This window comes from Malaclemys terrapin, chromosome 11 (assembly GCF_027887155.1).
Source record: "Malaclemys terrapin pileata isolate rMalTer1 chromosome 11, rMalTer1.hap1, whole genome shotgun sequence".
NCBI lineage: Eukaryota > Metazoa > Chordata > Testudines > Emydidae > Malaclemys > Malaclemys terrapin.
This window is the reverse complement of record NC_071515.1, coordinates 37032110-37043624: the sequence shown is the minus strand read 5'-3', so window position 1 is coordinate 37043624 and position 11515 is coordinate 37032110. Positions and strand designations below refer to the sequence as shown.

Sequence of the window (11515 nt, the reverse complement as noted above, 5' to 3'; positions counted from 1 at the left end):
CAAATATGTTAAATTACTTATACATAATACATTTAAATAAAATATAAACATGCTGAGCCTAGGAGTCACTATAAATAGTCTGAGTTAGAGTTAAAGACTGCTTTTCTTTTTAAATAAAGAATCTGGGGGGGAATATTTAACTTTGAGGTCTAGCTTTATGAATATGGCATCATAGGAGATTAAGTAATTTAGGAGACTGTCTCATTTTCAAGAGACTTAGGCGTGTATAACCTTAAGCTCCAGGCACTTTTACTTAGGCATATTGAAAATTTTCCCAGACTGACCTGAAATAATCAGTTTAATTCACTGACTACACTTAATCCCTCTGTTTAATAAATCATTTAGTTGGAAACGTGGAACATGTTGATAAGAGAAGTTTATGTACCCCAAACATGGAAGGTACTTTTGTTTAATAAAAATAGATTTTATCTGCACAAATCATGAGCAAAAAGTTAATTATCTAGGAAATAAGCCATATATTATTCACCTTTTTCTGACATACTAAAAGTGTACAATTAAGAAGAAGATGAAAATATTAAGCTATATAATTATAGTGTATCCTCCTAGGGCGCAAAAAGATGTACTGAATCTAGTGTTAAGGCTACTTAGTTGTAAATCAGTATGTTTTAATAGTTGTATCTACCAATAAGAATGCACTTTTCTTTAGAAAACAACTGAAGTATCAATGGAAAAGTTCATTTAAATAAATGATTTAAATCAAAGCTTTCCACTTGGTGATTTAAATTACCTTGATTTAAATCAGTCCACCCTGACTCTTCCTCTCACCCACTTCTTGAAAAAGCCATGGGTTCTGCTACTTGAATGCACAGACGTCAGCAGAACCACATGATGCAAGGGGCATCTTCACCTCTACTCTGCTGCCGGCCTGGTTCTTCCAGCTCCTCAAGTTGTGGCTGCACCTAAATTTAAAGGGGAGCCTGGAGTGTTTTGCACATGGAATAAGAAGTGGTACAATCTAAAACAACGCAGCAGGGCAATCCCTGTGGGATTTTTTTGGGGAGTGGAGAAGAGAAGATGAAGCCAAAAAGCACTTGAACAGCCTTTTTTTGCTCCCAGTGCTTTTTAGAATCATGGAGCCCCACAGATACAGAAAGGAGATGGGTCTGTTGTAGTAATTGCATCTAGCAACCCTACCTCAATTGTGAGTGTAGTTGTAGGAAAGTGTGAAAGTTCATCAAATGTTAAAATCACCTATAACAATAAATATTGATAGAAAAAGATACAAAAGGGAGATGGGAAGACTGAATGAATTAATCCAAAGAAGTGGGTATGCTGATATCACCCAAGGATTTTGGTAAGATCATAACTGGTAAACAAAACGAGAATAGAATCAGAAATTAATGGACCAAAATCAGTGTGTCAGAAATTCTACCTAATTGGTAGACAAAATAATCAGGGGCTGTCATGCCATTCATTAGCTCCTTGAGGTCCTTGAAAAAGAGACTTTGGAGCAAATATGGCAGGAATCATAGGATTGGAAGAGACCTCAAGAGGTCTTCTAGTTCAGTCCTACCATGAGTGCAGGGGACTAAGTATTGTCTTGACCATCCCTGAAATGTTTGTCCAGCCTGCTCTTTAGAACCTCCAATGATGGAGATTCCACAACCTCCCTAGGCAGTTTATTACAGTGCTTAACTACCTTGTTAGGAAGTTTTTCCTAATGTCCAACCTAAACCTCCCTTGCTGCAATTTAAGCCCCTTGCTTCTTGTCCTAATCTCAGAGGTTAACAAGAAAATTTTTTCTTCCTCCTCCTTGTAACAACTTGAAAATTGTTATAATGTCCCCCCCTTCAGTCATCTCGTCTCCAGACTAAACAAATTCAAGTTTTTCAATCTTTCCTCATAGGTTGTGTTTTCTAGACCTTCAGTCAGTTTTGTTGCTCTCCTCTGGACTTTCTCCACTTTGTCCACATCTTTCTTGAAATGTGGCTACCAGAACTGGACACAATACTCCAGTTGAGGCTATATCAGCACGGAGCAGAGTGGAAGAATTACTTCTCATGTCTTGCTCACAACACTCCTAATGCATCCCAGAATTATATTTGCTTTTTTTGCAAGAGTATTACACTGTTGACTCATATAATAGAATAGAAGGAGCAAACTTTACTATCATGGCTGCCATCCCCACTGTCTCCTGAGATCCCAGGATCCACCATAACAATACTGTTTGGCCTTCATTGTTCTGATCCTGAAAGGTGTCCTGATCAGACTGGGCCAGATAGAGGGAACTAATGACATTGCTACAGTGGCTTTGGCTAAGTCTAAAGTAAACCACACCTAGACTGTGAGACTTGGTTTCCTGACTCCCTCTCTTGTATGTCTTTTTTTCCCTTTCCTACCTTATTTTTTCTCTTTCCTATCTTTCTCCTTTTGCCTTCTGTTTAATAACAGTCTGGGTTAGCTGGCCAAGACTGCGGCGTTTGCAATGCTGAGTTGAGACTGCGACCAGTGAGGCAGATAAAAGCAGTGTCTTAATCAGTCTGAGGCTGGTACAAGTCGGTCAGGTCTCAGAGAAGCTCATAAAACCATTTGTTATGCCCATGTTTCTCCAGCAGCAAGCTTCAAGTGAGAGTTGGCACCAAAGACAGAAGTTGCATCTTCTATCTTTGCTGTTATTTTCTGTCCCTTTTAATGCGTGTTTTGTCTTCACAGAAATGGGATCAGACTTCTCCAACAATTGCTTCAGACTATCTCAGCTAACTTCTCTTTTCCCTAAAAAGGGCAGTTAATACAGTCTGAAAGACTGTCAAATGGATTTTTCCCCGGATAAAGACTCTCTGCAGCTAAAGGGATTAAGATATATTGTTGAAAGCTTTACTTAATATTTCAAATGCTTTAACTCTTTCCTCCTTTTTCTGTATCTTGAATAAAAGGTTAAAGATTTCTAGTTATTGGAGCAACCACCACAGTGAGCCAGCATAACATGACACAAAACCCAGACGACACCTAAATGTTTAATGTTGTAACAATAAATCAGGGTTTTATTAATATCTTGTCCCTTTTTGGACCTGAGACATACCCTTTTCAACACAACAGAGCCCATAAATAGCAGGGCCTGAGATGAAGCAAGATATTTGTGTGTCATACAAGAATTTGATGGTAATTTCCAAAGCCCTTATTGAGCAAAATAAACATATTTTTAGAACTTTTTAAATTAATTTAAAAGACATGGGTTATAGAAATGGCTAAGTAGATGTACCGTTTCTTCTGGATAATGGCACATCATCCCAAGAATCGCAAACCAAAGACCCTTACTAGTGTGAGTAATCCTTCCACCCGTAAACAGTCCCATTGAAGTCAGGGGCCGGATTCTGCATTTGGTCATAACAGTGTAAATTTGGAGCAACTCAATGAAATTAAGGATTGCTCCCATGAATAAGGTCTGCAGGTTTGTGTTTCAAAAAATGAAATTTTAACCCCTCAAAGATGTTTTTAGTGCTTCTACTCTTTCTGTGTGAATGAGTAATTAGTAGATGAGGCCCTGATAATTAGATAGGCCTCACTGAAAAAGAATGAAATTACAGGATAGCATTAAAGTGATTTATTAATTAATAGTGAGACAAATAAAACCAATTTATCCATTTCAAAAACATGCTTTTTTTTAAAAGTTGAATCAGAATTATTTGACAAAAACTAAAGCAAAACAATGAGGGAAATGGAATTACAATAGGAAACAGAAAGGACACTATTTCAATCCCAAGTTATGCATTTTTACAGTACATAGACTCCATTTACTGTAGAAAAAATACATTTTATATGTCTGTTCAAGTGTATAATGTGTCTCACACAGACGGATCGATTGTTTACAACAGTATTTCCCATAGAGTTGAAAGATGCAATGTCCAACATGCTCATAAACTAAAAATTAAATCCAAAAGGTTCATAATCCAAAACTGAGAAGGAAAAGGTAACAGGTAATATATCGAACGTATCCCAGAATTGTCAAATTCAATAGGACATCACTGATGATAACTTCTGGACCCCTTTATTTTAGCTAATTTACATCTTGTTCTGTTCATTGTTTGGTAGAACCAATCCAGATAATTTTAATATGTTCTTTGAGCAAGGCCAGTATCATTTTCTTACTTCCCATTTCCTGATACTCTGAGCACCTGAAGTGCCTTCTGTTAATTTTGTTCTGACAGATGTTTTATGTAATCATGAAACCTTAAAGCTAGTCCTAAAATTTTAATAAATACACAAAATATCTAGCTATACCTAGAAATTCCTTAATTTTACTAAAGGCCCACTAACACATTTGGTATGTATATTGAAACGTTCTTATTTATATTAGCATGAACTAGTGAACTGTCTAAATCCTGCTAATTATTTTTTATATCAGGCACTGCTGGCTGCAGTTTTCAAAAGTGTTTTGTGAATACTAGTATTGGCTTTGTTGATAATTAGGCATGTTCATAAACATGCAGTGCACTAGAAGTAGGTTAAGAAGGTCACCAGGCCAGAAAATGCAGCTGCTTTTCCAGTGACAATGAATACCTGAGCTAAAATGGAATATACTCATCTACAGTATAATTTATCATTTCTTTATTTGATGGGCACAAATCCTACTAACCAACACATTCCAACTTTTGTAAATAACCGTGGGCCAGAGCCCAGATCCTGCTAAGCACCTCCTGGGAGGAATTAAGCATCCATAGCTCCCACTGACTTTAACATGAATTAAGGGTGTTCAGCACCTTGTTGTTATGGGCCACAAATACTTTATAGGCAAATCATAGTCTTTACTTTGGCAAAATTGTCATTGAAGATGGGGACAAATGACTGAGAACTCTCACTGCCCGGTGTGGCTACTGAGCTGTGGGTGGGAGTCTCCATAGGAAGGCTGGGGAATGGGCTGAGCAAGGCTATAGTAGCCGAAGTTCCCTGTAAGCTGCACGGCCGTGCAGCAGCCTATTTAGCACCGCTCAGGGAACCTGCCGTGGTCAGGGGAGAGGCGCCCATCCCCTGGCCCCAACCTAGCCCAGCCCCTAAGCTGCCGGGTGAGGGGCAGCCTGAACCCAGCCCCACCCAGACCTGCCGTGGCCAGGACGCCCCTCCTCCAGCTCCAACTCAGCCCCGGACCTGTTGCAGCCGGGGGAGGGGCGCCCCAGCCCCGCCAGGGGAAGGACCGGCCTGAACCCAGCCCTGGCTGGGACTTGCCGCAGCCAGAGGAGAGGCGGCCCAAACCCAGCCCTGGCTGGGACCTGCTGTGGCTGGGGGAGGGATGGCCTGAATCCAGCCCTGGCCCGGACCTGCCGGGGGGAGGGGGTCCCTCTCCCAGCCCAAACCCAGACATGCTGCGGATGGGGGAGGGGTGCCTATCCCACAGCCCCGGAGGTGCCATGGTGGGGAGACGAGTCCTTCCCCCCGCCCCCCTCCAGCCCAGGTGCTGCTCCGGGGAGAGAGAGCTGGGGGGAGTCCTCTTTCCCTGCCGTAGCCCTGGACCACCCTCCACCCCAAACCTCTCATCCCCAGCCCCACCCCCCACCTGGAGCCCTCACCCCCCACACACACACCCCAAACCTCTGCCATAGCCCTGAGCCCACTCCGAACCCCTCGGCCCCACCCCATGAATTTTGTTATGTGCACCACTATGAAGGTGATGTGTGACACATCACCTACATATTGCTGTACATAACAAAATTCATTCTGCACATGTGTGAGAAAAATTAGAGGGAGTACTGACAGTAGCTCTCCTTTCTGGGTACCAATCGATCATCCTCTGCCCCACCTGTGTCCTGCTAAACCCCTGTTGACCCCCATAGATTCCCTGTGTCATTGCGAACAGGTAAGGGATATACACTCCCTACAAGCCTTCCCTCCCCCATCTGCTCCTCCCACTTTTGCAGTGGAATCCAGCTGGATCTCTGCACCTGTGAAGGACAGGGAACTGAGCCTGGACTGCAGGATTTGGCCCTTATTCTACACTTTTCAGTGATCTCTCTTGCAATTTTTTCCTAGAATAAGCTTACAAAACAGATTTAAGTTCAGGCAAAGTTTCAGTTTCTCTAGAAAACCTGTTTTTGTACCAACCAACAAACACCAAAACCTTTATAAATGAAGCTGACACACAGTGAAAAAGGTCCCTGACACCATCTTAAGTTTGAGAACCAGTATTGAATCTTCCCCCATTTCTGAAAAAATGCAAATGTGTTGCCAGGATTTTGAGCTAAAAGTGTGAAAACTTTAGTGATAAGATAATTTTTTCCCCTCAAGACTTTAGTATTTCAATCTTAAAAACACTAGTGGTCAAATTCTGTTCTCACTTCCACCAGTAGGTACAACCCTACTCATTTCAACAGAATTGCATCAATGTGTTTGAAAGGAGAATTTGATGAGGATCTTGTTACACTTTTTCATTTGCTTTCTTGTTGTGGAGGAATAGAACCATTGCATTAGTCAGCAGTTTCTGAATTTTGACCCACAATAGAAAAGATACAACAAGACAGGAGAAATAGATGGAGGCAATTACAAATAGCCATTTGATTGATGGTTGACACTGTTAAGGCCTTAACTGTATGTCAGGTTGCAGCAGTGTTGAATTCCCATCACTGCCAGTGGGTGTTGCTATGGGCAACAGTGCACTGAAGCCAGTAAAAAGGAAAGGAAATGAGAGAAAACTCAACCTTGGAGGAAGCTATAGGATATGTACTTTAAATTATGGTACACTTACCAATATGCAATATCAAAATTCAGGAAAGCTATGTATAGCTGCCAGCAGTACCAAGTCAGTTATGGTCTCTGCTTTTCCCATAAAGCGAATATTCTATAAATAAGTTTTATACAGGTTTACAGCAGACTATCACAGCTTTTTCATTACTGGGGAAGGAGTGAGGAGGTGGAGAGGTAACAGAAACAAGTTCATACAGTGCAGGTATTCATCTCTGTATAGCATAGATTTCCCCCCCCCCCCCTTCTCTTTGGTAGCAAACATGATATGGTTCAGTAGTTTAGATCACTAGATTTTCTTGCAGTGGTTCTGGAATCTAGAGGCATTCTAATGTCTACACAAATTATAAGTCGTACAAAGTATTTTAATAAATGGACATCTTTTTTAAAATTGTCAATTAGGTAGTGATGGTCAGATTTTCAAAAGTGCTCAGTGCCCACCTGATTTAGGTGCCTAGGTAGGAAAGGATGGTACTTGGCTCTTTAGAAAATCTGGTCCTATGCGTAATTCTGATTTCAGTTATACCAATGAAAATCCAGAGTATCTCCACTGAAGTTAGAGGAGTTATTCTGGTTTGACACCAGGGTAAAAGAGATCAGAATCTGGCTTTACTTTATTATGCTGTTTTTACCTAGTGGTAGGCATTCCTAGTTTCAAAATGACATTGTCATGGTCTCCAATAACTGATGACCATAGTAACTCTCTTTTTTCCTCAATAGGGCAGTTTCATGCTTAAGAAGCCCTAAAGGTGGGAAGCATTCTATCATGTGTCCTCTTGTATTCAGGTGCTTGGAATAGAGCAAGCAGTCTCAGATTACAGAACTGTTTTGCCAAGGATCTCTGCACTAACTGGAAGAGGCCAACTTTCTTGTGCTAGTGTGGTCACTGAGAACTAGACATGTTTGAATTCTTGATCTATCACAATTGATTAAAATTTTATTTGCAACTGTTTATCAGATATGTGACCTTGGATTTGCTTTCTGCTAGCTGTAATAGGGTAAAAGAGATGATAAGAGAAATAAGAGGTAGTCAATATCCAGTGTGATGGTACTCTATTGCCCCCCGCCATTTCTTATGTGTAATAGTCAAAATATTCATCTCTGTTGAAAATTATATCAGAAAGACACATCCATAGTAAATTCTTCAATGCAGATTCTCTAGTACAAGGAAATACATTGCCTTTTTATCCTATTTTCATTAAAGGCCATTAGTCCTTTCCTTGGGGGACAGTGCAACTTAAAAAAATGAATGCTTTAAAATAGTATTTCTAAAAAAATGAACTCAAATTACCATGCAATAATTTTTGCCTTTATACGAATTTCCACCTGCAAAGTAATTCACTGCATTGTTAATATGAATATCTTAAGGGAGCTGGGACAGGTTGGTATTTTTAAAGATAATAAAGTTTGTTTTTAAATGTAGCAAAGACAGGCAATTCTAAAGGCCCTGATCAATCACTAAGAAGCTTTGTTGTAAAAAAATACTTCTGTAGAATACAAAGCAGGCTTTTCAGAACACTCAAGCATAAAAGAGGAAGGAAGAATGAGAGAAACATTACAAAAGCAGGCATAATTGGTTCATAACAAATACTGAAAATATGCAAAACAACAAAGTAATTACACACTATTCTGTTTTCCTGCAGCTCCTTGCATATGCATTGATAAATGTGCATTCCAAGTCTGCTCTGTATTATTAGTTTTATTAAGCTGTAAGTTCTTGTATTTCAGTCTGGTGTGTGTGTGTGTGTTTTGGTTTTTATTACAGCAACAGTTGAAATGTGGTGGAGCTGAATGACTGCTTCTTGTGCTGTATCTTCCATGTGACTCCAGATATCAGCATCATCTTATTACAGGCCTTCTTTTCAGACCAACTGAACTCCTACGTAAAAGCCATGGCCAGCAAAATTACAGCCAATCAATTAATCATGTCTGTGGAAGCATTTTTTAAAAATGATGTGACTAAGCTTACAATTCTGCCTTTCAGACATCTGTCATCATAACAGCAGCTGACATTTGCAGGCTTAATGTATGTCTTCAAGAGACAAAGTAAAGCTGGAAGATGAGGAGGAGGGTACTGTCTGGGAGAGAAGTGTTTTCTGGTGCAGCTCCTCCCATTTACCCCTGTTTACTGCCACAGAGTCCAACATGGGCTTCAGTTTCACATTCACCTTCACTAGAGACTGAAAGATTAAAAAAGGAAGAGAAAAAAAACCAAATAAATACTGACAATATTTCTGATTCTCTGATCCAACATACAGGGAACAATTGGATAAAGGGAACCTGTTAGCTGCACCAGTATTGACAGCCCCAAACATTCAAAAATCATGAGTTTGGCTTAAAAATCAAAACATTTTAAACAATACATTTTAGGTTCTTTTTTATTTGTCTTCTGGGTTTGAGCTTTCAGGCTGTAGTCAGGTTACATTTTCAAACTTCCCTCCACAGTCATGAGGGCTAGAAACTTAGGGTGACGTCCTCACCCCCACTCCAGCCTCTTTACACTGCTCCTTTACCCAGTACAACAGCTCGAAAAGTCCTGTATGCAGACAAGGGAAATGTTTTCCAGTGTAGGCACTGGGGCAGACAGCCATAAGACTTTCTCTCAAGGACCCTTTCACAATTCCCAGGTGTATATAGGGTATGTGTGGGAGCAGGGCCGCAGCATGCAGTGCTATGGAGATTCCAGGCAGCAATGTGACCTGTAGAGTAACTTGGGAAGGCTGCTAAAGGCCCCTGTAGTTCCTGGAGCTGAGAGTTCTGTGCTGAGTCACTTAGGGTATGTTCTTAACTTGGGTTAGCTAACTCTGGTTAAAAGAGCAGTGAAGACATGGCCACTGGGCTTAGCAGCTCGAGTTAAAGCCTATAGGAGAGCCTGGGGTTGAACTCAAATTGCTAACCGGAGTAAAAAGTCAAGTTCCTGTGCCTTTACTGCTATTTAAAGCTGGGTTAGAGAATGTGGGTTAGCTACCCTGGGGTAAGCACACACCTTTTTTTGCAGGTTAGTCGTACCCTAAGCGGCTCGCAGATCAAAGGAATGGTTTATATGCATCCTACTGATCCTGGGCTGCTCCTGGGGCTAGTGCAGGGGTGGGCAAACTACGGGCCGCATCCAGCCTGTCAGACGTTTTAATCCGGCCCTCAGGCTCCCACAGTGGAGTCTGGGGCTTGCCCTGCTCCAGCTGGGGAGCAGGGTCGGGAGCTTGCCCCAATCCATGCGGCTCCCAGAAGCAGAAGCATATCCCCCTTCTGGCTCCTATGCATAGGGACAGCCAGGGGGCTCTGCATGCTCCCCTGCCCTAAGTGCCCCCCCCCACAGCTCCCATTGGCTGGGAACCATGGCCAATGGGAACTGCAGGGGCAGCATCTGTGGACAGAGCAGTGCGCAGAGTCACCTGGCCGTGCCTTCGCATAGGAGCTGGAGGCAGGGCATGCTGCTGCTTCTGGGAGCTGCTTGAGGTAAGCACCACCAGGAGCCTACACCATTGACCTCCTCCCATGCCCCAACCTCTTGCCCCAGCCTTGATTCCCCCTCCTGCCCTCCAAACCCCTCAGTCCCAGCCCGGAGCATCCTCCTGCACCCCAAACACCTCATCCTCAGCCCCACCCCAGAGCCCCTAGCCAGAGCCCTCATCCCCCCTGCACCTCAACACCCTGCCCCAGCCTGGAGCCCCCTCCTGCACCCTGAACTCATTTCTGGCCCCACCCCAGAGCCCACACCCCCAGCCGGAGCTCTCACCCACTCCAACCCCCAATTTCGTGACCATTCATGGTCCGCCGTACAATTTCTGTATCTAGATGTGGCCCTTGGGCCAAAAAGTTTGCCTTCCCCTGGGCTAAAGACATACCCTTAGAAGCTCAGCATAGAATCTCACCCTGACTTTTTGTTTGAAATGAAAGCCAAGAGTCTCACATAATCACTTGTCTCCATCTGCTGGGGCTCTAAGTAAAACACCAAATATAATGAGACAGTAATATCATGCAAGTTGGCAACACAAATAGTTTAGTCTTCCTTTACTCCTGTGAGCCATGCCATTGATATCCCTGGGGCTACTCAGAAGGGTAAGGGTTGCAGGATCAGTCCCTTGGTTGCTGGTAGCTATGAATAGGAGGCTTATTAGTTAAATGACAAGATGCACAAAGTTGAAAAGAGTTCATGGGTTTCACATGAACGAGCCTCTGATCCCCTTGATGATGGGGGAGCTTAGATTTCAGGTTATGTGGGTAAGCAACCCATCACAGTCAGCAACTGTCAGCACCCGCATGTGCTTTCCAAGGCTGGAGCCGCATCACCGCTCAGCTGAGTTTAGAAGTTCACATAACACTCACGTTAGCTGCACATAGTCAAATAAAGAATGTGTATAGCAACTTGAATAAAGCTTTTTCTAGTCTCATTGAAACCAACAGCCTTACACAGGGCTTGACCTGAAGTCAGTGGGAATTTTTCCATTGACTTGAGTGGATTTTGGATCAGGCCGCAAATGACATAGCCATGGTAGACCTTCACAGGAAGATTACTAGAGAGGTATATTTTCCTTTTAACCGAAAACCTTTACTTTGGCACTATGTATGTATGCTTGAGAAGTCACCATTTGTGCCCTGGCTCTGACACTATTTCCAAAGAGGGGGCCATAGAGAAGAATGGGCAAAGCAGAATGCCTGCTATGGAGATTCCAGGCAGCACTGGACAAAGCAGTATGCCTCCTAAGTCTGAAGTGTATGGAGCCCTGCATTGGTCAGATGTGCTAGATTTCAGATAAAGGAAGAGTAATCGCTCTTTGTGCAGCCCTTTTCATTAACAATCTACTAGCAGGTTGAATAGGCTGCT

The 11515-nt window shown here is 42.4% G+C and overlaps 1 protein-coding gene across 3 annotated transcripts in view; it reads right to left on the bottom strand.

Moving 5' to 3' along the window:
* Positions 1-5545: 5545 nt before the first annotated feature.
* Positions 5546-11515, bottom strand: part of PDE11A (phosphodiesterase 11A) — a 222690-nt gene continuing 216720 nt past the window's right edge. For all 3 annotated transcript variants that reach the window (XM_054044025.1, XM_054044028.1, XM_054044027.1), the window contains exon 20: positions 5546-8870. In XM_054044025.1, coding sequence (XP_053900000.1) covers positions 8712-8870 — 159 coding nt within the window. In that variant the 3' untranslated portion in view covers positions 5546-8711. The remainder of the gene's footprint in view (positions 8871-11515) is intronic.